The 27,475-nt window shown below is 37.8% G+C and overlaps 1 protein-coding gene across 3 annotated transcripts in view; it reads right to left on the bottom strand.

The window, feature by feature from the left end:
* The window catches only part of tiam1a (TIAM Rac1 associated GEF 1a), a 333,343-nt gene that overhangs the window by 110,008 nt on the left and 195,860 nt on the right, over positions 1–27,475 (bottom strand). For 2 of the 3 annotated variants that reach the window (XM_043700703.2, XM_043700702.2), the window contains exons 10-13: positions 21,200–21,367; positions 15,768–15,869; positions 14,129–14,207; positions 7,922–8,011 (exon numbers count right to left, since the gene is read on the bottom strand). In XM_043700703.2, coding sequence (XP_043556638.1) covers positions 7,922–8,011; positions 14,129–14,207; positions 15,768–15,869; positions 21,200–21,367 — 439 coding nt within the window. The remainder of the gene's footprint in view (positions 1–7,921; positions 8,012–14,128; positions 14,208–15,767; positions 15,870–21,199; positions 21,368–27,475) is intronic. The other variant, XM_043700705.2, reaches the window with a different exon arrangement.

Here is a 27,475-nt window from a genome sequence, read left to right as displayed (position 1 = left end):
CTTTAATCAGGGTTCTGCAAATATTCCAAAATCATGTCAAATCAATGGGAGTATAACCCCAAATTCTTTTTCCTATATTCTTTCGTGGCATATGGGTGTCACTGGCAAGGCTGGAATCTGTTGCTCATTCCCAAAGGCCTTGCAGTGAGTAGCCTGCTAGGTCATTTCATGGACCCGAAGGTTCCACTGTAAAAAGCTGAACTAAAATTTTAATGACTATTAAATAGGATATTACAATGCAGTGCTATGAATTGTCCATAAGAAACAGTAACAGGAGTAGACCATTTAGCTCCTCAATCCTGCTTCACCATTCAATAGGATCATGGCTGATCCGAATTCCTCATGTTCATTTTCCTGCCTTTTCCCTATTATCCTCGGTTCCCCTACTGATCAAGGATCTACATCAGACTTAAATATACACAAGGACTGTGTGCCCATTGCTCACAATGGCAAGGAGTTCCAAAGACACTCATCCATCTGGGAGGAGAAATTCCGGCTCATCTCAATCTTAAATTAACACTCCTTTATTCCTAGGCTGTGCCCACTGGTCCTGGACTCTCTCAAGAGGGGAAACATCCTTTTAGGATTTACCCTGTCAAGCCCTTTAGGAATCCTATATGTTTCAATGAGATCATTTCTCAGTCTTCTAAATTCCACTGAGCGAGTTCCATCCTGTTTAGCCTTTGGTCATCAGACAATTTCTCCATACCAGGGATCATCTTAGCAAACACTCTTTGAACTGCCTTTAATGAAAGGATACCTTTCTTTAAATAAGGGGACTAAAACCACTCAGTAATCCAAATATGGTCCCACCAGCACCTTGCAGTAAGACTTCTCTCTTCTTACACTCCAATCCTCATATAATAAAAGGGTCAACATTCAATAGTCTTCCTATGACCTGCTGCACCAGTGCTAGTATTCTGTTTTTCATGAGCAAGTACCCCTGAATCCCTTTTGATCCTAGCTTTCTGCAGGTTTTCTCCATATAAATAATAGAGACTTTGCACGGAGTGGTTTGCTCAGCTATTTCAGACTGTGGTTAAAAGGCAACCACATTGCTGACCATCTGTTGTCAGTAAGCCACACCAAGAAAGGACAGCAGATTACCTTCCCTAAATGATATTAGTGAACCAAATAAGTTTTTACAGTCATTGCTAGTTGCGGTCATCATTAAATGAGACTAGCTTTATATTTCAGACTAATTCATTATATTTAAGAACTACCAGCTGCCACATGGTGGGATTATAACTGCATCCCCAGGGTACTGGCCCAGGGCCTCTGAATTACTAATCCAATTATGTGACTCCCCCAATACTTTCAGAAAGCATGCTGAAACTGTCTATTCAGACAATGGATAGGAAAGGATGCAAGAATCACTCTGATCACAGTACAGTTGCTCCACAACTTGTGTGTGAATGAATGGCCTAAATTCTTGGTGTTTATGTTTTTTAATTTGACTCCACTGAACATTAAGATGAATACAAATTTCATTGACTATAAAGTAAAATATTTCAATGCTGTATTACTGTTAGTATACTAAAGATAGCAACCAATAGCATTAGAGATCAAAAAGTCTCCATTCAGTATTTGACCTCCAAACAGTTTCACAGAAGCAGTGGTGGTCTTGCATTCTTCACCGGCTGTACTGTGCTCAGCTGACATTCACTTTGATCTGTATGATTTTACTTATAGAGCAAAAATGGCTTCCAAAAGCTTAGAACTGGATACTGCCCAAGGTTTATGAATGATATCAGTATTAGCTGTAATTTGGAGATGCAGAAACTGCAGTTTCTTTCAACTATTTTCCACCTGCCTCTTAACTCCCAACAAATCCCTTGTCCTCTGGTCCCAACTCCCAACAAAGTTGCATTTGTTTTGGAAACCAAGTGGACAAGACTAAGCAGTAAATAGGATTAAGAAAATATATGGTGGGATTTGTATACTTAAGAAATCATCACAATCTAAAAGATACGATGGGCTGAACAGTCTTCAAGGTTTTCACAAAGATTTATAGCTTGGGTGCTGGTTGCCATGGTTGTGGGTGTGTTCACTGAGCTGGGAACTTGTTTGCAGACGTTTTGTCCCCTGACGAAGTGACATCTTCAGTGCTTTGAAGCCTCCCATGAAGCGCTGCTGTACTGTGTCTTCGGGGATTTATTTTGTTCTGTTCCTGCTGCTTCTGGTTCCTGGTGCCAGTTGTTCATTGTAGTGGCCAGTATACTGGGTCTAGATCTATGTGCTTGGTGATGGAGTCTGTGGATGACTGCCATGCCTCCTGAAATATTCTGGCTGTCCTCTGTTTAGCTTGTCCTTTGATCATTGCGTTGTCCCAGTCGAATTTGTGGTCTGTGACATCTGTATGTATAGCTATGAGGGAAGCGGGTCATGGCATTTAATGGCTAGTTGGTGTTCATGGATGTGGATTGCCAGTTGTCTGCCTGTTTTTTCTATATAGTGTTTTGTGCAGTCTTTGCATGGAATTTTTAAAATTACGTTTGTCATGCATGATGGGTATAGGGTCTTTTGTCCTGGTGAGTTGTTGTCTGAGCGTGGCTGTCGGTTTATGGGCTGTAATGAATCCGAGTGATCGGATAAGTCTGGCTGTCAGTTCAGAGATGCTTTTTACACAAGGTAGAGCAGCTAGTGTTGAGTCGTGGCAGTCCTCATCATGTTGTTGTCTGTTAGACATGTGCAAATGAAATTGCGGATGTAGCTATTCATGGTGAAGACTCTGTAGACATATTCCTCCTTCTTCTCTTCGCAGGTCGGGTGTGTTGCAGTGTGTTGTAGGCCTTTTGAACAGGGTCCGAATGCAACTTCTCTTGTTTGTGCTGTTGTAGTTCAAGATCTGGTCCGTGTGCGTAGCTTTTCTGTACACTTCTGTGGTGCATTCACCGTTCTGGGTTCTTTCTACCATCACATCCAGGAGTGGGAGTTAGTTCTTGGTTTCCTCTTCTCTCATAAACGGCACTCATCCACAGACTCCATCAACCAACACATGGACCAGACTGACTACAACGAACAACCAGAACCGGCAGGAACGGAATCAAATAAATTCCAGAAGACACAGTATCACAGTGCTTCACACGAGGCTACAAAGCAGCGAAGACGTCACCGGGACAGAGACAAAACGTCTGCAAATCAACTTCCCAGCTCAGCAAACATATCCACAACCATGAACAGTTTTCTGCTGACCGTAACAATTTTGCGATTCCATGAAGATTTTACTCACATAGCCACGGTCACTCAGCCATTGATATGAACCTGAATAATAATCATTCAACCTTGTTTCATAACCTTCAAGATAGCTTGGTCTCAACCAATGCACTGTACCAGTTATTCCAGTTTACAAGTCTTGGTTCAAAGGAAGTGTTTGCTCAGCTATGTTCTCTGCTGCCTGTCTACACTATTTAAGCTTCCTTCTGCATACACGACACACCCTCTTGGTGTGCGTCTTTGGTGCTATCATGATTCTGTGTCCTTATCCCCTCTATTGAGCAATTTGACATACAGGCTATATTGTCATGGATTCTAGATTTACAAATGTTCTTTCACTTCATCCTTTGCTTTTGGTTTAATAGCTTCTTAAAAATCTCACCTCTGCCATCATCCCTGGCTTAAGATGAAGGCTTTTCGTATGCCTCAGTACCTTCCACCTGTCCCAACCTCTTACAGAAGTGTATGAACTGTCTCATCTCCTCTGCTTCAATTGTCCCACACTATACAACTCATGGTAATTAAAATGTCACACTTCTTTTCTGTACTCCTTTTGCCTAATATTGCCCCCTTTATCTCCTGATTCATTAGATAAATTAAATCTTCCCTTAAAAACAATTATCTTCTCACAAACAACTCACTTTCAACTCCATGTTCCTGTTCAAGTAAACGGCAAGGCTGGCAGGAAATACAGACCAATGGATGAGAAAAAGATATTGATGTTCTCGTCAAGAATAAAAAGAATCGTATTAGATGTACACAACTGGGTTCAAATGAATCTCTTGAACAGTATAAAGTGTTTGGGGTATTCTTAAGGAGGAGATCAGGAAGGCAAAGAGAGGATATGAGATGGCTTTGGCAAATAAGATGAAGGTTAATCCAAACAGATTCTACAGAGCAACTATAGAAAGAGTAGGGCCCCTTAAAGTTCAAAGTAGTAATCTTTTGTTGAATCTCAGGAGATGGGAGAGATATTAAATGAAGATATTATGAGCCACTAATAGTCCTTCTTAGTAACCATCCATTAGCTTAGACTGACCGTTATCCATGCCTTTGTCTTTCCAACTGTTCTCTCTCTTCGGCCTTTATCTCTACCTATCATTTACTCTTTACCCCCTCCCCAATCCTATCTTCTGCATAAAAAACAACTTTTTCCTACCTACCATCAGTTCTGAAGGAGGTTACTGGACCCCAAATGTTAAACTGATTTTTCTCCACAGATGCTGCCAAACCTGATGAAATTGTCCAGCAATGTTTGTTTTTGTTATCATTCATCTTCATAAATTGTAGATCTTGCTGGCAAGGACTGCATTTACTATCCTTTTAAATTACCTTTGAAGATAATGCTAAGCCATCCTGAACCACTGTGATCCATTTCACAGGATTGTTATGTTTCAAAAATGTTGACCCAGCCTTGATGAAGGAACAGCAATTATACTTACAAATTAAGATGGTGTATTACTTGGAAGGAAACTTGGACATTTTGGAAACAGATCCTTCAGTCTAACTTGTTCAAGCCAACCATTATCGCAAACTAAACGAGTCCTACCTGCCTGCGCTTGGGCCATATCCCTCCAAACATTTCTTATTCATGAACTTATCCAAATGTGTAAAGCAAAGCTGCCCCTCGTGCTTTCTAAAACTCTTTTGCCCCTCCCCTTAAACTATGTCAATTGGTCTTGAAATCTCCCACACTGGGGGGTTAAGGAGGAGGATACATGCCATTCACCTTACCTATATCCTTCATGATTTTATAAGCCTTCAGAAGGTCACCTCTCAACCGCCTGCGCTCCTATTTTTCTAACTCAAACCCTCCATTTTAAGCAACATCCTGATAAATCTCTTCTGAACCTTCTCCAGCTTAATAACGTCCTTTCTATAGCAGGGAAACCAGAACTGGACACAGTACTCCAGAAGAGGTCTCACCAAAAAGAGGCCTTGCTTTTAATTGTGTAGATCTGGTCTTTTTTTTTAAGTAGACTTCAATACCTCGCATTTATCCAAATTAAACTTCAGCACATTGACCCAAATGATCAAGATTCCTTTGTAATTTTAGGTAACTTTCTTCACGGCCCACTACACCACCAAGCTTGGTGTCATCCACAAACTTACTAATCATGCTTTCAATACTCACATCATTTATGTAAATGACAAACAAAAAAGTAGACCCAGTACCAATCCCTCCGGAATGCCACTGTCACAGGCCTGCAGTCCAAAAAATAAAATCCCTTTAGCATTCATCCTCCATCAGGGCTCTCCATTTCATCTTGGAAAAAAGATCATCACTGTCTTCTTCCATAAAACCAATTTTGTATCCAGTTGACAAGCTCACCCTGAATGCCATGCCATCTAAAATTACTGTTGACCATGAGAAACATTGCTAAAGTCCAAGTATACAATGTCTACTGCTGTGCCCGCATCAATCTTCTTGGTTACTTCCTCAAAAAACACAATTACATTTCCAAGACCAGATTTCCCTCACACAAAACCATGCTGACTATCCCTAATCATTCCTTGCCTCTCCAAATGCACATAAAGCTTATCTTGCAGAATCATTTCCAACAACTAGCCCACCACTGAAGTCAGACTTACAGGTCTATAGTTCCCCGGCTTCTCCTTACAAACAAAAAGTACAAATGAGTCACTCTTCTGTCATTCAGCACTTCACCCCGTATTTATAGATGATACAAATAGGACTGGAACAAGAAATATTCCATTTAGCCCACAAAGAGACTGGCAGAACCGGGTCCCATGCAGGTTCCTATGGCCACTCTGCTAACCTGAAAGAAGAGAGAGAAGTTGTTCAGGGTGAGGATGAACTCGGTTAGGCGGAGGAGGGTGGTGGTGGATGGGGACAGTTCAGGCCTTTTTTCCAGGAAGAAGTGGAGAGCCCTGAGACCATTCTGATGGAGGATGGATGTGAAAGAGATTGCACATCCACGGTGAAAAGGAGGCGACGGGAGCCCACAAACTGGAAATTCTGAAACTGATGTGAAGCATCAGAGGAATCGCAGATGTAAATGAGAATGGATTGGACAAGGAGCGCAAAAAATCAAGCTGAGGTAGGGAAAGATTAGTTTTGTAGGGAAGGAACAGGCAGAAACAATGGATTTGTCCAAACATTCCTGTTTATGGATTTTGCGGAGGAGGTAGAAGTGAGCTTCTATGGGGTTGGAAGATGATGAGCTTTGAGGCAGTTTTGGGCTGAGGTGGCGGGGTGGAGAAGCAAAATCAAGATTAAAAGATGAATCAATGTCTTCATCTGCATTTTTACAATTGAATGCAAAGTTGTTAATTTGTTACAATTCTCCCTCCTTTGGAATTCAGCAAGTGCTTCTTCGCCAGAATTCTTCAAAAATCAATGTCCATTGAGCTATATGCTACCTTTTGGTAACATCATTGTCAGGTGGAGGAGTATAGGACGCAAAGCAGATAAGGTCGGCAAGAATAAGAGTGTACATATTAAGGTGGTGAATTCATTGTCACAAGTCTACTGGTGCCAATTTGACACCAGACATGATTCCTGCGCCAGAATGGGTGAAGTAAAGTTCCAACATCTCTGTATTGTAAAGTGTCAAATGTCTTTGCCTACACACCTTTGAAATCCCTTGCGATGTTTTACAACTTTAGAAAGTGCAGTTTAAATACAAGTTGTTGCTATGCTAAAACTGCAGTTCATGAATACCAGGCACCCTCTGGCATATTGCCCAAGAGGTGATACAAGAGGTGGCACTACAGGAGATCAAGATTATATTTGTTTTCATAAGACTTCCTCCCCTTTGTTTTGGTTGGCTTCAACAAAACTTTATGCACTCTTCTTTTTCCAGATGTTCACAACTCCACTATGCATTTCTAACATTTCTGCTTTAAGATTTCAAACATTTCATTTGTTTGGTAATTCTTCAAGATATGTGGATCAAAACACAGATTACTCTGAACATTTGAGACTTCAACATCATATCCATCAGTGTACTACATTTTGCAAAGTAAACAGGCAGGACTTTATCAAGTTGAGAAACATCAAACTCAAAACTCTATGACTACGAATCCCAAATTCAGTGGAAATATCAACAGGACAAATTCTCAAGTATTACTTCTAACAACTTATTAAAGGGCTTTCTCTTCATTTTCTCCTCCACATGGTGCATCAACTATGTTGTCTTCTCCAGGATTGTACTCAGTTTTAATTACTTCTAGCCTATAATGAGAAACAGAATGACAATACTGGTATGCAGCTAAGATAGGATGCAAATCAGGAATGCAATAATTTGACATTTTTGAAGGTGGTGCTAAATTTTCTTTTTAAGTGCTAGATTGAAAAGATGGCTTTATGTTAGGATGTGAGTAGAGTCAAAGAAACAAAAACTGTCATACAGATACTTCTTAGTCACATCGTTCAGATGTGTTATTACACATCTCTGGAATATGTGGGAATTGAACCCCAAACCTCCTGGTCCAGATATAGGGATGCCTCCACTGCACCACAAGACCCTATAACCATTTTATGCATTTACATTGGATTAATTAATTAGCTGCATTTTTCTAAACATACCTCTCAAATTTAGAAAGACAGAATCTTATGTAAACAATATTTAATGACAGAGGATTGCTAGATAAAGAGAAACTGAAAAATGTTTTTTCAACACTTAGTTGTTACAAAAAACTCAAAGCTTGAAGATAAAAATATGTGAAGAGAACTAGTTACCTTTAGATGAAGCCAAACCACCTTCTTTTACTTCAGTAATAATCATTTGCTGGTGTGATCCCTCTTCTTCAACTAAAGATACACAAAAGCCTAAACGAAGAGACAAATCATATAAATAAGAATTAAATTGTGCTGAAAAATAAACAAATACTTAAAAAAAAGTAGGTTAAAAGCATTATAACGGTTACGTTACTGATCTAAAGATCTGGGTAAATTACAGATTTGCAGCAGCGGCTTATATATCATGGTAGACCTGGATGTCCAGATGGTTTCACTCCTATGGATAAAGAGTTTGACCCAAGTCTACAGCGATGTTGGTTTGCAGTGCTTGCTTGTACTTGATAGAAAACTAATTAACTCTGTAAATAGCAGCTCTCATCTAAGTGAACGTATAAATTCTTCTTTTTTTCTTTTGCGTAAGGAGTTGTGGGCCTGTTTTGGCGCAAGATATGAGCAAGATGTAGCAGGAACAAAGATCCTGCTCACATCAATGATCACCAATGTTTCTCCCCATTATGAGTTCCTGAACAAAATTTCTATCATAAGAACCATGTGTTACAATTGAAACATACTAGTTATGGAGGTTTGACTCTAGATGACAAAGACAAATATCATTTGTTCAAAATGACATCACTTCTTCCTGTTGTGTTCTGTTGTCATTAAAGAATATGAGTTATGTCAATCTGATTATGTCGGAAACATCACATGTCTACAGATCAGAAAGTAAGTCCTTTTGTTGAAGGACAATTGATTAGTAATGTATCTGTTTGCTAATAGTATTAATAATTTTCTGTAAGGAACTCCACACAGTAGAAGGTATTCCAACTGCAATGGTTACAACTGAAGTTGTGATTGAAGTATTCATTAAGGAGGGGATAATTAATGTTTAATCAAAGGGGGTCGAGCCTGACACTTGGAAAATTACACTGATTATCTCTGTGGGTGCACAACTGTGTTCAGGCTTTCCACTGAATCAGAAAACCCGCAAGCTTGCTCAAAAGATACTGACCCTGAGATTAATTTTAACAATTTGTGACAAGCCTTAGTGCTTGGCATGCCTGTAAGAAGCAACTTAATAAATTGCTTCTGTGGACTAGGGTATTTCCGATGTAGGGGAAAGCAGATAAAAGATCAGCGATGACTGTAGCGCTGGATAGAATTTAGGCTACCTGCTCTCTGGTAACTACCCTCAGATAAACTAACGGGGTTGGAAAGGAATTAGGTTGGGAGGGTGTGTGTCAGAGGGGTTAATGCAAACTGGAGTACAGTTTCCTCCTGACAAAACATTAAGTTACATTTTTAAAAATATACATGTTTGTTGGTGATCACTGGTTAGGTATATCATCTTCAAAAAAAGCTCCTAAAACTCTTAAAAATCTGACTCGAGCAGCCCTAGTATCTCAGTCTCTCAGATTGACAAATTTTTCCAACAGAGTCTGAAATACAATGAATGATATAATCTCCTAATATAGTCACATTAAGAAATCAACCAACAGGTACACGTTGTGTGCTATTATGGTGTCTTTTTATGCAAATAAAATGACACAATACTTTGTATTTTTCCATTTGCTTTCACCACAGTGACAAACTACAGTGCTGGATAGACCTTAAATGGCTCATAGCAAACGTTTCTTGTCAACATCCTTTGTATTGAGCAGGTTACAAATTCCTCCGGGCACCACATTTTGGCCATGAGCTGTTTACTTTTCAAATGTCATGACTGAGACAATCCTGGAAATTTCTCCGAATGAACTGACAAAGTCATTTGTTTTAATATGTCGCATGTTCCAGATTACTGCACAGCTGAGTATACACATTTTAGAGGGAACACTGCTCGTAACTGTTTCCTTAGAATTTTTCAATAATTTGAAGCAGGTTAAGAGTTCAGGAAGACTTAGATGCTTTTTAAACAATTCTCAATAAATGCAGGATACGCCATTCAGAGAAGTATGGCACATTTAGGACTAAATCAGGAAAACTCTTCATATATACAGTAATCATTCAAAGTAGAATATAAGGAATGCACCCCCTATTCCGATAAGCAAGGATGTCACAATGGGTGGGATTTACGCCATCTTTCCGAATAGAAAAATGAAGATAAATCCAATTGAATTTTCACCTGTTTATGTTGATTACTCGCTTAGAATTTCAGGCCGTGTCAATCTCTGGGGAAAAGTGGCGAGTCATTAAGCAATTCCCCATTTGATCTTTAGCATTTCCTTGCTGACCCATTTTTGAAGGTTGCCATGAAGAATTGGGAGGTCTCTGTATTAGCGTTTTACACATGATAAACAAGGTCAAAATCACAGGAAACTGTTTAGTCACGAAGCAGATTGCAGACATGTTAGCAGAAAGACCTGCAGCAAGGCACCACATCCTAAGATAAGTTAGTTCAAATGACAGAACTTAACAGCTATTTTTGACCAGGTCGTTGCCACCAGTAGGTTCAGATTTCAGTTATAAGATTCCAGCTTCAATATTAACAAAGATGACGGCATTACAAGAAAATGTGCATATGGTAGGAGAAAAGAAAATTTACTAAGGTGTACCACAATTTAGGAAAATTGAATACGAATTTAAGCTATACATTCTACCTTTAATTCAAAGAGGAAACAAGGAGAAGGAGGAAAACAGACGAAAATGTCACATTAAGCAGCTTGGAGAGTAATTGCTGCAAAGGTCACGTACAGTAGAATTCATAAAATAAAAGAATGCTCGAAGGTTATGATGTCGCAAGACTGGATGCGAGAGATGAGATAATAATCACCTTTCGGATGCCATTATGGTAACTATGGTCAGCTGCTAAAACACACTTCTCAAATATAGAATGGTAGTAGTCGTTCTGGTATAATGCGTGTTTCATCAAAGCGAATTGGCAATGTGATTGATGAATTGTGGATAAGTTAGCTTGCTGAGCTTGAAGGCTTGTTTTCAGATGTTTCGTCACCATACGAGGTAAACTCATCAGTAACAGTGTTTGGTGAAGCACTTGTGGTATGTCCTGCCTCTCCATTTATCGGTCTTGGTTTCCTAAGGTGAGTAGTGTCATTTCTAGTTCTTTTCTTCAAGGGAAGGTAGATAGGATCTAAATCGATGTGTTTATTGATGGAGACCTGGTTAGAATGCCACGCCTCTCAGAATTCTCAAGCATGTCGCCTGTCCTCGGATATGTATGTTGTCCCAGTCAAAGTGGTATTCTTCTTTGTCTGTATGGATACTAGTGAGAGTGGGTCATGTGTTTTGATGGCCAGTTGGTATTCATGTATCCTGGTGGCAAGTTTCCTGCTAGTTTGTTCGATGTATGTTTTCTTTTAAAACAGTTCTTGCATGATATCATGTAAATAACATTAGTTTTGCTGGTGGTATCTAATGGATCCTTTAGGTGCTATTTTAGTGTGTTGGTAGGTTTGTGGGCTACCATGATGCCAAAGGGTCCGAGTAGTCTGGAAGTAATTTCTGATATGTTTTTGATGCAAGGTGTTGTCGCTATAGTTTTTGGTTGCATTATATCAGCTTGTTTAGGTTTGTTTCTACATTCTACTTATCGAGTATAGCGATTTTCTATAGCAATCTTCTTCAGCGCAATTTTCTCTAGCAGTTCTACATTGCACAATTTTCCACAGTGCAAGGTTGTAGAGGAACGCAACTGTCAAGTTATGGCAGAACGACCTGTATTCAAGTTTTGGTTGAATTAAAGCTGCACAAGATTTAAGAGTCACTGAAAATCAATATTTGGAACACAAGGAAAACTCAGATTTCAAGATAGCATTAGCAATGGATATAGCGTAATTACTTAAGAAACAGGAATAAAACTAGATAGACCATACACCCAGTGGGTCTACCGTTTCTTTGCAACTAAATGCGCATGTCACGCAAACACTCATTTCCAGCAGAGATAGTTGCAAAGCAAACAAGAATGAAATACTGATCAATTATGGCTGACATTTTGCCTCAACTTCATTATTCAATCCACTCTCCGCAACTTTTGATTTTGAGACACTAAAAATCTGCATGTAGTTTTGGTCTCCTTATTTAAGGAAGAATGTAAATGCATTTAGGACAGTTCAGAAGAACTTTACTAGATTGATATCTGAAATACACAGATTTAGAAAATAATCAAAAAGGCTACTGGAATCTTTATATCTGAAGAACTAGAATACAAGGAGGTAGAATTTATACTGTAGCGAGACAGTGAGAGATATTTTCCACCCTCCAGTTTCTTTGGCATAATTCCAGGTTCTAGAAACTTTCATAATGCTTACAGTTAGGGGTTGCATTAAATCTTCCCCAGTATTCTGGCTGTATATAATCTGGGTCTGTTGAATTTTCTACTGGTAATGTACCTTCCTTTTGAATATTTATTTTCAGAGCAGCTCTTCTACAGTTTCTGCAATGGTCTTCCAGACTAGGGAGATGAATGATTGAGTGTTCTACCCCTGATTGTTATGCATACCATATAAATGGACATTGGGGTGGTAGGGGTTTAAAGTTGGCTATTACACCTTCATCAAACATCATCATAAAAAAAATTGTAAATCCACGTCATTAACAACTGAGGACGGGTGCCAAAATTGGGAGAACTGTTCCACAAATTGGACAAGGAAATGACTTACAGTCATACTACAGATACTACATCTTTTAGCCAATATCCCAGAATCCTCAAACATCGCCTAAGTCTCTCCCTGGCAGCAGGAAGACAAAACCATCAGAGGACGACACTGTGGAGTCTCGATAGAAAGGATTAGTCCAGGGAGTTCTCAATTTTGACTCCAGGTCTTATTAAGTCTCATGGCACAAAGTCAAACATGAGCAAGGAAACTTCTTGCTGATTGTCATCTACTGCCCTCCTTCAGCTAACTGACCACATTGAACACTGCTTTCGAAAATACATTGAAGGTAGAAAGAGTACAGAATAAACTCTGCTGAAGGACTTCATCACCCATCACCAACAGAAGCTCTGAAGCACCACCGTTGACCAAGTTAGCCAAGTCGTGAAAGATGTATTGCCAGATCCACAGTGGACAACAAGATAACAAACAAGAAGGAAAGCATATTTGCACTCATCCTCTCTTCTCTAGTTTAGAAGCTTTTTTCTATGATTGTATTGACAGGAGTGACCACTGCATAATTGCTATGGTGACAAGGTCTTGATTAATTTGCATGGCATAATCACCTTGCTAAATGGGGCAGATTCTGGAATTATTCCAGCAGCCCTAAACTGGATAACAATCAAGGTATTGTGGTGATTAGATGAACAGTACCCCACCATAAATTTGTAACCTGAAGGCCAAATGTATCCTTCACTTTGTCATTACCATCAAGCCAGGGAATCAATTCTGATTTAATGTAGAATATAGGGGAGCATATTGGAAGAAACATCAAGCATATGTAAGAGGTACCAATCTGGTAAAATGATGACACAAGACTATGTTACATTCACAAGGAACAGCCACTTGCTAAGTGATTCCGCAACCAAAGGATCAGGTCAAAATTCTGAAGTGCTGCCACACCCAGTCTTGAACATCAATGTACAAATAACAAGTAATCAGAGCAAGAGATTCCACAATATCCCTATCCTCAATAATGGAGAAATCTAGCATATGCTACAAAGGATGACTTCAGTCAGAAATGTCAAGATGAACTATCTATTTCAGCCTGAGGTTCCACGATCACAGATTCTAATCTGCACCAAATTCAATTCATCCGATATGGTATCGAAGAATGGCTGAGTACACTAAATATAACAAAGGTCATACAGCTATATAACTGAATTCTCCTGAAATAATCACAATTTCAAAACATTCCAATATAGCTAGTTCATTTGAAGTTTATTTTTAACCTACTAAAAAAAAAACAAGCATTTTAAGAAAAAGGTGCCATGCATTTTTACACAAACACAACATACAGTTAATTAAAATTAAGCAACTTCAAGTTATTTGTTTATAGTCAAGCCTCTGCTTATATCATGACCTTATCCCCAAATCAAATAAATCAATTTCAGACTGGCTTCAAAACTGGCCTTAATTTTTACAATATGAACAATTTGCACAAAAGTTATGAAAATTACAAACATTATTTTTAGAGATTGTCAGAAGCGTCCGAATGACCAAACAAAAACAAAGCAGTAATAATCACAAACAGAAATGTGTAAAGAAATCTGTATATTATATAAAACAAACTTGATTAGAATTTAGCACACATCCTTACCATAACTAACAGATGTATCAGACTTGTCAAACTGAACACGATGAATACTTTTTGGGCAAATTTCAATTTCTTGGTATAACTGAAAAACAAAATAGCTGTTAATTTCAGAATGGGCTCGGTGACAGTGAAAGATATTGCAAGCTGTTTGGAAATAACTAACAATTAAATAATGTATTTGGTTATATGCATTTGTAACAAATACACATTTCCAGTGTTTGGTTCATACAGTAAACCTTGTGGTTCATATTTTCTGCTGGATAATATGTACTGTCATATTATCATTTCTCAAGGTAGCACTGTTAAGATAATATTATTTAGAGTTATTGTTTTAACTATTCTCATCTTGACTGTTGCTTGAAGATTTTTAATATAATGTGTGTAATCAATAATACTTATTGATAGCTATCTCAAAGTGTAAAAGCTAAGTATAAAGGTAACACCAAGAACAAACACATTAATAGTTTTATAACATCATAGTCCTTATATTCTAGAAAAATTCCAATTGAATCCACACAGAAAAATAAATCTTCTGGTACAGCTTATATTGTACATTGTTGATATTGTGTGGCATGGTACTGCATGTCTTTCTGTGTGTTCATGATTAAAATTTGTTTACTTTGTTATTGTGGATAAAAGGATTGACTCTGTTTTCTACTTTTTGCAGCATTCTGTATTTGACACAATGTTTCACCTGTACACAAGTTTTACCTTCAGCATAAAATGCTGGCATTTTCGACAGCGTGTCAGCTTTACACTTCACTAAGTTCAAAGAAGTCAGAGAACTTACTCCAGTTAGAGTGCAGCAGAAGGGCCCGAAATTAAGCCAACAGCTATAAATGCTGCTTCCACTGCAAGATTGCTAGGTCTCTAGCCCTGGTCAGGAAAACAGCCTGTATGTGCCCGCTTCTAGGCTGATGGAGTCAGTGGGTGGTGGTTAGGTGACGAACCGGGTTTAAAATTTTAGCAAAGCTTGGCAGTAAACGGTTGGTCATCATCTAATTAGTGCATTCACCATAGCAACACCTCTACCAATCACAGTCTACTTGTCAACCATTTGTTGCTCTCTTCTCGGAGTAAAAACATTGTTTTCCCTTCAAATTAGTATTTCTTGTGAATTGTCCAAGTGACTGCAAGACAAAGAGCTCCAAAAAAAGAATTTTTTTTAGCAACACCCACGTTCTGTACTGTCAAAACTATTCATAGAAAACTGAAATATGCAAGTGGAAAAATACAAGATAAAACCAAAAGACTTAAAAATACAACTGCCTTGTAGCAATGCAACAGACCAGTATAACAGCATAGTCAGTCTATATATTTGCATGTTCTCCTTGAGATTATTCTTTAATCACATTTCCTTTTTGCTTGTTTTCTCATCATGCATTAATTGATTCTGATCACTGTCTTAAGAACTTTAAAACAAGGCAAAGGTGAGAAGACAGTGTGTGCAATAATGGTCAAGTACAATACTGTATTGAAAAGGCCACTGCTTGTCGCAATCTGACTTTCTTGAAGGGTATGGACAAAAAAAATTAAACTTTTCTTACTCTCGCACTGGTCTGCCATATTGCCAAGAGATATCCCACTGTCCTCTGCAGAGTCATAATTAAGCATTGTGTAAACCCAGATTTGTGCTACTTACCAGTTCATGAATATCTTCTTGCTTTGGTACATAATATTGAATCTGGTTGTTCACTGTAAACTTCAAACGCACATAGTGACTGCTTGGCTCCAAGTATTGTACCTACAAAATATAAAAACTAGAAATGGTTGGATGTGTATTTAAAAAAACCCTACCCTGTTCTAGTTAACAGAAATCTAATTTTAAACCAACTTAATGCAATACAGCACAGGAAAAGATTTGAAATTACTTAGCTCCACAATGAGTTCTACGCAATCAGTGGTTGAATGCGATGCAGATTTGATGATGTAGAAAGGGGAAACTGCTTTAAATCTCGACTAACTTAATATGATTAACACATAGAATCGCTGAAACTGAAGCACAAGTAGATCTGATCTCGCATGTAGTTTCAAGACAGGAGGCAGCCAATCGTTCCATCATGCCAGTGTTGTCCAAAACAAAAAGAGCTATCCAATTTAAGTGCACTGTTCAGCTATTGACTCGTAGCCTCAACTGCTGTCTTCATCCAAACCCTTGGTGAAAGCAATGGTTTCTGCTTCTATCACTGTTTCAGGCAGTGAGTTCCCAATACTTGACACCCTTCAGGTAAAAAAAAAAGTCTCATCTCCTCCTTATTCCTTTGACTAATTAATTTCAATTTGTGCACCATGGTTACAGACCTCTCTGCCACACAAATACATCTTTCCATTAATTTTATCCAGACCCTCAATTTTATACACTTCAATTAAAACTCCTTGTGTCTCCTCTATTCCAAAGAGAACAAGTTCAACATATTCAAACTTTCTTCACATCTAAAAGTTTCCGGTTCTGGCAATATTCCTGTTAATCTAAGTATCCTCTCTACTCCTTAATGAGTCATTACTGTACATCAATTTAATATTTTTAAATTTGATCTGATAATGCTTAGATATTGGAATATCAAAACATAAACAAATATATGGATGATTAAGATTTCATTGTCATTCTTCATACTCATGAAAATTAGGGAGAATAGATGTGCTCTTGACGGCTTTTCTTTTGAAAGTTAAAATGAAGGTATATGAGAAAAAAAAACATGTTCTCTAAAGTTTTCCATGATTGTGCAGCAAAAGAGAAATAAGTTTAATATTTGAATAACAATTTAGTTCAAAACATGCTAGTTCCTATAATGATCTATCATGAAGAGCTCAAGTTAAACTATATTATGAGAGTTCTGAGCATTAATAACTGCGACAAAAGGGAATTACAAATGCATTATGCAAACACATTAAATTCATGCAAGTCTGAAAACCAGTAACTGCTACAAACAAAAGAATACAAATGATTTCTACGAATAATAGTCAAAGTGTTTTGCTAATCTTCTCCCTGAAAGGTGCAGATAAATTGTAACTGAAATTTGAGGCACATTTAGCTGGTCATTTGGGAATTAATAAAGAGCTCAGTTCCTTTATTTGATCAAAATATTCAAATGTAAAGACAAATATGAGGAAACAAAATGTTCCACACATCCAAAGAGGCACTGCTGTGACTTTGTTCAAACTCAGGCATTCTGTTGTTTGTTCCTAGCATAGAAAGCGAATTTGGTTTACTGAACCTACTACTAAATCTGTTTCAAACTAGAAAGCAAAACACAAGTCCATAAAAAAGTGCTGTAATACTGAAAAAAATTCAATGCAGTAAACTACTTTTTGAGCATAAATTTGTTTTTTTTTTAAGAAAAAGAATCTTTCAACAACCAACCATGTAACTGGATATCTATAACCAGTGCTTTATTCTATATTCATTTTACAGTGTCAGCAGGCATTGCCAAATGATACCAAAAGCTGACAATATCAAATGATAAGTGTAACAATCTTATCTGCACTAATTTGTGTTATTTTTTACAATAAACTATATATTATCCAAGTAGGCCATTATTTAGACTTTTGTTTGATAGAGCTTTTGCTGAACTATACCTTAAGGTTTTGAAACCTCAATGGTCAAAGTTTTTAAGAATTTTTTTTCATCAACATAACATAAACAGATCATTACAAAGGCTTCTCAGTATTCTAAAAACAGTCTTAGACTGAAACTTCCCAACCCCTACCTCACTTCTTAGTGAGGATGGAACACTTTTAATGTAAATAATGGGACTGTTGACTCAAAAGGAAAAGCAATGTTACAAAAATAACTGAAGCATATTATTACACACATTATAATTAATAGAGATATTAATTGACAATTTATGTATATATAGAGAAGAGTTACATTTCCAAAGTGACCTACTGAGCAAATGCCATAAATAGTTAAAAGGTTAAGTAATAAACAATTTTAATAATATGCAGAACATTTACAAAAAAATGTTTTAGTGCATCTACTGGAACTAACTATTCAGCATCCCAAATTTCATTGCAGGCTTTTAAAATTACTTGTCAAGTTAATTAAATAAAGAAGACTGTACATTTATGTACATAGTCCTGTATGACACCAATTATCCATTTAAATCATAAAATTTGGATGGGTGTCATGGGTGAGTGTTCCTGCCCCACACCCACTATACACCTTAACACTAAACTTTTAAATAGGATTGCCTGACTCTTAAAAGTCTGTAATGAAATGCTTGATTGCTTAACATCTGAATCGTACTACTGTACCAGAACTCTTCAGGTTCTTAACTCACATTGTGATTTGAAGTGAGAAGATGCAGATCAAACAAAAAGGTATATGTGCATGAGCTGATGCAGGAGACAGGAAAGAAAACACAGGTAACAAGAAGTTATAATATGGAAGGCGGCATCAGAACAATTTGTAACAAACTATATTCATATTTACATATTTCATGAATAAAGTCATAAATGACGAAACATGCATACACAAATTGATGTGCAGCTGATGGTGATTCAGACCATGTCAGGCATACTTCAAGTTAACTATGACTGTTTTTACACCAAAGATAGCATTGTTTTCTGACATTTACAGAAACTGCATACAGAACACTCAAAAACGGCTCAACTATCCTCAACAAAGAAAAATAATACAAATGGACTGGGATTTATTGTATTACCCTTATGTTGAGGCTGTAAAAATGTTGCAAAATCAGTATAAGAAGAAATGTAATTTGTTTAAATTAAATGATTACTGATGATTAAAAATGTTGTGCCTATGGCATTCTTTCCCACAAACTACTCTTTTTCAACATCACCTTTACTAAAGGTGTTGAAATACAGCTTTTGAATGAAGTGTATTCTAGAAAGAGGGCTTGTGACACGAGTATAATTTCATTCACTTTGAAACGGCATTGCATATTAAGACAACAGTGTATTTGACCTCTAATTTCACCACAAGAACTTGCAGATTTAAAAAAATTCAAAGTTTGATAATCTTATGTATAAATTGTCACAAGTGCAATATTTCGGGACAGCACAATTCCTGTCACTGAACTCAATATTCACATCATTCAATACTAACGCTATGGCTGCAAGTAACGCTTATCACATAGCCAAGACTTGTGGCCTCAACCACAAAGGGCAAGGACAGTTACATCAAAAGAACACAAGCAACTCCAAGTTTCTGTCCAATTCGCACACCTGAATTAGATAGGTATCATTGTTCTTTCAGTGCTGCTGAGCAAAACTTTGAGAGTTCCCTATGGCTGACAATCACAGAAGCAGGAAATACAAGGACCTTATGCATGCAGAGGAGATGTGCCATTAAGAGGGGGGATTGGACAGATTCTGGCTGTTTTCCTTAGAGTAGAAGAAATTGACAGGGGACATGATTGAGATGTATAAAATTATGAGGGGCATTTACAGGAAGAAATTTTTCTACATGGAGGGATCAATTACCTGGGGCATAGGTTTAATCTAAGGGGCAGAAGCTTTAGAGGAGATGTGAGAAAAAAACCTTTACAGCTAGAATCTGTAACACTGCCTACAAGGGTAATGGAGACAGAAATGCTCATAACAGGAAGTAATCAGGTTTGCACTTGCAGTGCCAAGGGATACAAGGTTATGGGTCAAATGCTTCAAAATGGATTAGAATAGTTAGGTGGTTGTTTTTGAAAGACATGGATGTGATGGGCCAGAGAATGTTTTGCAATGATGTAGATCACTATGACTCTGTAATGACAGAGGTTCAAACAGGCCTTCTCAAAGCAACTAAGGACAGTCAATAAATACAGCTTTACCCACATTGTCAACATCTCAAGGACAGATTATTTAGAAGAAAATGCCTAAAGATTAAATAACATGGTGACACTCTCTGTATGGATTCAAGCATGAGCAATGGTGACTTGGCAAGAAGGCCTATTATACCTGTGCAACAACCCTTCTGCATCAGCTAAGGAGCTAAATCTGCAACCCTTCTGCAAAGGAGTGTAGAAAAAAAATGACTCAACTATCCTCAACAGTGAAAAAGCATACTGATAGATTGGGATTTATTATACAAAGGATTACCTTTATGTTGATGTTATAAAAATTTTGCAAAACCAGTACAACTAGAAACGTTATTTGTTTAAATTACATGTGCTTTAAAATTTCCATTATCTGTACAACAGCAAAAGCTACAGTTAGCTTTAAAAAATGGGGGAATTAATTAAAGGAAATGGAAACTGTTTTCTTCGACACTTCATTCTATCAATGAAAAGTCCTCCCCGATGTTAGATTTTTAAAGAAGTCAGAATTTTAAAATTTCAGACGAAAATTAAATAGATAGCAGAAACATGAAATATTGCAGGAAAGAAAATCTTTAAGAATTGTGATACGTTTTTCTAAAAGCACCCTATTATTCCTGCACACGCAAAGATAAACTTAACGACAGTATTATTTACGTCCAAACATGACGGAAAGGGTTCTTTTCATATTCAGACAATTGTTAGGGGTTTTTGTACACCACTTATTTTAGCACATAATGCAATAATATTTAACACATAAATGTTATTTTGCTCATACTGATAATGTTCATATTTCAAACTCACACATAACAGGGTAATTTAGATTATGTTTTAAACCACAGAGTATACACCTACACACGATTGACTGTATTTTCATGAATACATATAACAGTAAATTACTATCCTATTAATTATTATATACAGAGTAAGAGTATAAATGATTGGCAACTTAGATATTGTTAAGCTAATCATTGGGTGCTGTGAAGGAAAACATAATAAAAAAACAGGTTATTTAAAAGGTAATAATATAAAAGGAGACTTCACGACATGGAAAAAAATAGCAATTTCAATCACAGGAAGAAAATCAAAATTAAACAACTGACTTAAGCAAAAGGTTTGCTGAGCAAAAATTATGAACTATCAAGCTTTTGAAATTGTAATAACCTTTTCATCTTGGAATCAATTTTTCAAAGTTCTGAGAGATCCTTGAGCCAACAACGAGATTTCAAACTAACGTCATCTGCAATTGACTCCACTAATAGCTACTTGGTGAAAGTGTACAGAGAATTAATCTTGGACATACCTTACAAGCCTCTTCAAGAATGTCCTGTGCTGAGTTTCCTGGATGCACAACAACCAAAATGGGTCGATCATCTGGTAAACAGACCCATGAAGGCATGAGGAAATCAGTAACCCAGTTGTCACTTTCACGTGTGTGTGGATGAATAGTCATGGTAAGGCTCTTTTCTCTCTGTAGGAAAGGCCAGTAATAACCTATACTCAAATTCTTTTATAATAGATAAGTGAATACAAAAAGGTTTCACGTACATGAATACAGAGACATGCTTTCGCAATTTTTTTGCAATATGATACAAACATATGCATTGTGACTTCAAATTAATGCCATAATGCTGAAATAGAAGCTCAACACTACCACTTAATAAAAAAAATCACATTTTAAAAAAAAAAGGAATTAATATCAACTTTTTTAAAAAAGAAATAATTCTGTTGATGTTTTCAGTTTGTTTTTGCTCCAGGAGGATGCTGACAACTGTGAACAGAACATTTTTCTCGGTAGAGTTGCTAAAACCAAAAATTACATGCTTACAAATTGAAAATTTACAGGTACTATTAAAAGTTCAGGCTGCTGAATTACGTTTTTTTTTAATTCATTGGGAGATATTTTTTAATGCAAGAAATTCCTTGATTTCCAGAACAATATGGAGTGATGATTTGGAGATGCCGGTGTTGAACTGGGGTATACAAAGTTAAAAATCACACAACACCAGACTATAGTCCAACAGATTTAACTGGAAGCACACTAGCTTTCGGAGCGCCGCTCCAAAAGCTAGTGTGCTTCCAATTAAACCTGTTGGACTATAACCTGGTGTTGTGCGATTTTTAAATATGGAGTGACATTATGCTTGGCCAGACCCCATGGCACTACGGAATAATCATATCTTAGAAAGGGGATGCGTACACCTTGGATGACCTTGCCTAACCTCAGGGCATTGTCACCCCTGTCCTGTGACCTCGTTGACTGGTTAGAGAATATTGACTTAATGCAAAACCATCTGCAAGAAGCATGCAAGGCTGTTTTCCCTGGAGCATCAGAGGCTGAGGGGTGACCTTATAGAGGTTTATAAATTCATGAGGAGCATGGATAGGGTAAACACACAAGGTCTTTTCCCTGTGGTGGGAGAGTCTAGAACTAGAGGGCATAGGTTTATGGTGAGAGGGGAAAGACATAAGAGAGACCTGTATTTATTGTCAATCCCTAATTGCCCAGAGAAAGTTAAGTGCCAACCACATTGCTATGGGACTGGAGTCACATGTTGGCCAGGCCAGGTGGAAGCAGTTTCCTTTCCTAAGGGACATTAATGAATCCAGATGGGTTTTTCTGACAATTAACATCATAAACCCTTAATGCCAGATTCTTTATTGAATTCAAATTCCACTGTTTCAATCCAGGTCCCGAACATTAACTGAGTTTCTGGATTAACAATCTAGTGATAATACTGCTTACATGGATAAAGATCCCAAAGAGTGTGCCCACTGACCATGGAGGTAGGTTATGCTGAAGAAGCATATTGATGTAAAGTGAAGCTAGATGGTCAGCACAGCTAGTGAGCTGCAATGGGTGCTGACAAAACATCAGGTATGAGTTTTTGTGCTGTCAGGTTTTTCAGTTGTGGACAGGAAAGTGTGAGGCTAAAAACAGCAAGCTGGACTAATAAGAGGACTCAAAAGCATAAAATTCAACTTTGCAATATAGACAAGATTCTAAGCTCACCATCTAAAATGTGAATATTTAATCAGTGAATTTAGTCACTGCTCCTTTCACTGTTGCCGAGTCAAAATCCTGGAATTCCCTACATCATGGCATTGAGGGTAAACCGAGTGTATGTAGGCTGCAGCATTTCACCACCACTTTTTCAAGGACAACTAGGGATTGGTAATAAATGCTGGCCATCCAACAACACCCACATGCCATGAGCAAACTGAAAAAACAAATTTTTGGCAATGACAAAAACGAGTTTTCAACTCTTGCCCAATTAAGAAACCTTGTACACCATCATTCTTGCCATCTCAGAGGGGTACATTTTTACCAAAATTCTGTGAATGTTCTTGCTCAGTTTTAGACAGTTGCCACGGAGTTTGTGGTGGGGATCAAAGACAATCATGTCAGTTTTTTCAGTGCAATGTTATGCACAAAGCTTCCCACTCCACTCGCCTCCAAATAGAGTCATACAGCATGGAAACAGACCTTTAGTTCCAACCGGTCCACGTTGACCATATACCCAAACTAAACTAATTCCACTTGCCTGCACTACTCCTATTCCAAATTCTTTTAAACAGTGTAATTGTACCTGCAACCACCACTTTCTCTGGCAGTTCATTCCACACATGAACCATTCTGTGCAAAAGAAGTTGCTTCTCGTGTCCTTTTTAAATTTTTCTCCTTGCCTTTAAAATATGCCCCTTAGTTTTGAACTCACCCATCCTAGGGAGAAGACCCTTGTCATTCACCTTATCTGTGCCTCTCATGGTTTATAAACCTCAATAAAGTCAGCCCTCAATCCAGTCCCAGATGCTGGTAAATCTTTTCTGAACCCTCTCCATGTTAATACTATCTTTCCTGTACGAGGGAGACCAGAAATGCACAAAGTACTCTGAAGAGGCCTCATCCACAGTCCAAACATGTGCAGGTTAGGTGAATTGGCCATGCTAAACTGCCTGTAGTGTTAGGTGAAGGGGTAAATGTAGGGGAATGGGTCTGGGGGGATTGCGCGTCGGCAGGTCAGTATGGACTTGTTGGGCCGAAGGACCTGTTTCCACACTAAGTAATCTAATTATTCTTCAATGTGAACTGGTTTGGGAACTTTTACTCTGACCTGTACATGCAGGTGTGGCTTCACTTAAATATCTCTGCAGAAAAGATAATGTTTTGAAAATACATGACTTGTTCTGTATTATGTTGAAGTGTCAACTTAGAATAATTCTTTAAGCCCTGGAGTAAGGTTTGAACTTGAAAATCTCTCGCTCTGAAACAAAGCAATTACCTCACAAGGCAAGTTGACACTTGCTGCCTACCTCCGGCATGCAGAAAAATGGCATTATGAGGTAAAAGCGTTTGAGGGGAATAAAGATCACCTTTACAGTCTGTATCTCTGGGGTGGAGTCTATTGCAGGAAGGGAACTCTTGGTATCTATAAATGACTGAGTGAACTTAGATTGGAGGCTTTGTATGGTTGCATGCAAAACCGAAAATAGACCCCCTATATTACAGGAATCACGAAGTTTTAGGTATTTATTGTGTTGACAAAAGGGGAATGCTTAATATGGCATTTGAACCTATTAACACATATTGTTATATAAGATGTAAAAGTATAAATAAAAATTAATCTTAAAAAGAGTTGTGACAATATTAAACTACCAAATGCAATAATTTTTAAAATAAAATTTATTTTTTCTGTTGTGCTTCTAATATTTTCTAAGATTAACATCATAAAGCTAAAACTTCAAGGTGCACCTAGTCTTGAATCATAGCAGATAAAAGAGGTCACATGGGGTACTCCGCTGATATTCCAGTGGAGCAACAAATCTCACAAATGTTTATCTTGTATTCTGTTTTTGCTCCTAGGTAAGTGAGTTGGTGCTAGTCATTTCAGTGGACGTTATACACTTGATTGTTTTAAATAGCCTGCATTCATTTTGCACAGTTGCATACACAGTTTTAAAGGCTGAATTATTTTGATCAGAACCTTCAAACTGTTGCACAAAATTATAACATGATATATTTTAAAATTTCAAAGCAAGGTTTTCTGCAAAGTAGAGTACATGCCTTGCTGTTAGAAAGGTGTACACCAACTATAACCAAGTTAATGTATTATTCTGTGATAAACCATTTGTGTAGAACTAAGCTCATGGTCAAGAAATGTACTTGAAGATCCAAATTCAAGCTTTGCTGTAATTTGATTTTTTTTCCCCCCACCATCTTAAGTAGCAACTGGTCATGGACTCAGTGCTTCCTTACAGTGTCACGTTTGAGGAGGACTAGAGAGTGGCTGGTGTTGTGCCATAGTTTAAGAAAGGCTGTAAGGAGAAGCCTGGAAACTATAGATCAGAGAGTCTGGCCTTGGTGGTGGTAAGTTGTTGGACATGATTCTGAAAGGTTAGATTTGTATACATTTGGAGAAACAAGGATTGATAAGGGATAATCAGCATACTTTTGTGAGAGAAAAATTGTGTCTCTCAAACTTATTTGTGTCTTTTGAGGATGGAACCAAAAAGATTGATGAGAGCAGAGTGGTCGATGTTATTTACTTGGATTTCAGTAAAGCCTTTGACATTCCACATGATACACCAATAAGTAAAGTTATATCACATGAGATTCAGGCAGACCTTGTCAATTGGATACAAAATTGGGTTTATGGTAGGATACAGTGCATGGTGGTGGAGGGTTGCTTTTCTGACTGGAAGCCTGTGACCAACAATGGTGTTCCACAGGGATTGGTACTGGGTCCATTTTTGTTTGTCATTTATATAAATGATTTGGATGCAAATATGGTTAATAAGTTTGCAGATGACAGCAAAATATAGTGGACACTGAAGAAAGTTTCTCGGATTATAAAGCTTGATCAATTGGGTCAATGGGCTGAGGAGTGGCAGATGGAGTTTGATTTAGATAAACGTGAGGTATTGCATTTTGGCTATGCAAACAAGGGCAGTATTTGTATAATTAAAGGTGGTGCCCTGGGTAGTGTTGTAGAACAGAGGGGTTTCGGGATTCAGGTACATAATTGCTTGAAATTTAATTCACAGGTAGACAGCGTGGTTAAGGCGGCGTTTCGCATGCTTGCCTTCTGCTCAGACATTCATCCAACCATAAAATGTAACAGCTTCACAATTAAATTCAAGACTTTCCTCATCTAGTATCAACTTGATGCACCTTTGAAAATAATGAACTCTCATACTTGCCAGGTAATAAAAAAACACATATCCAGTTCATACCTCAAGGAGACATACAGTTGCCTCACCAGGTTATTCACCTGTACCCAAACACACAAACTCCTCATCTCTGTACTTTTACCACTGGAGACTTTCCAATGATGATGCTCAATAGCAACCTAAATTTGCTATTCGAACACATATCAATATTCTGTACTTATGGCAGAACTGATTTTGTGAAACACGTTAATCAACTGAAGTAGTCAGATTAGACAGTCATGATCTTGTACCATTTTGAGGATTGTAAAAAGGGCACCCGAAATTGCTGCCTAGTTAAAGTAATCGGACAAAAAAAAAATGCCAGACAAAACGTAATGCAGGCATGCATGAAGCAGTCCACCAGCTGACCAAGAACTAATCCTGGAAAATTCCTTTGTATGAAAACAGATAACGGTCACTTGGGGTTCTCTTCAGATCTAACAGTATTGTAACGTCACAGTTCTTGAAAGCAAGATAACTTTATACAAGGCTACTTTCCCAGGATTGCAATCTGATGTCAACTCTACATTGGAAGTATCAGTGGGATGCTGTTTCTGAAAACAATCTTTGTCAGAGGTGGTTAGCCATTTTGCTGGTCAGCAAAAAGCACCAGTTACTGAAAGCTATTGATCTTTTCAAACACTAGGTGGCAACTACAGCTTGCTAAAAATTCAGTTCCTTTTCTTCACAATCAATTCTAAATAAATTAAAACTGCTGTGCCTCAGTGATTATTTACTTAACAAAATTATAACCGTCTCAATATCTTTGAAGGAGTAAAACTGTTCAATAAGTTATAGAGTTCAGAACTGAAATCGTACCATTTCTCGCTCGACATAAATAAGGTCTGTTATCGGTGGCCTAGAACTTCCACTAGCAAGTTGGGAAGGTACTAAGCCGTAGACTGGAGCTACTCTTTCAAACCACGACGTAGTCTTGACCCAGCATGCACTACAATTCAGGCAGCATCCGAGGAGCAGGAAAATCGACATTTCAGGCAAAAGGGAATATTCCTGATGAAGGGCTTTTGCCTGAAATGTTGATTTTCCTGCTCCTCGGATACTGCCTGAACTGCTGTGCTTTTCCAGCACCACTCTAATCGAGACTCTGGTTTCCAGCATCTGCAGTCATTGTTTTTACCCAGTATGCACTACAGGAATTACTGGGAGGTTGAAAATTCTAATGTGAAATGACCCCAGCACATGGAATATTCTTAATCCCCCAACACCCAACAGACTCACCCTCCCACCAATTATCTTCCAAATGACTTTTGTCCCTGATCCAACAGCTTCATAATATCTGAAGAATTCATCCATTTACCTGCTAACCTATCATACCTGAACCCAGCTGATATCCTAACTCCCCACCAAT

Source organism: Chiloscyllium plagiosum, unplaced genomic scaffold (assembly GCF_037043375.1).
Source record: "Chiloscyllium plagiosum isolate Xiang-an unplaced genomic scaffold, Cpla_swu_hap1 HiC_scaffold_12, whole genome shotgun sequence".
NCBI lineage: Eukaryota > Metazoa > Chordata > Chondrichthyes > Orectolobiformes > Hemiscylliidae > Chiloscyllium > Chiloscyllium plagiosum.
This window is presented reverse-complemented; position numbering and strand designations above follow the sequence as displayed.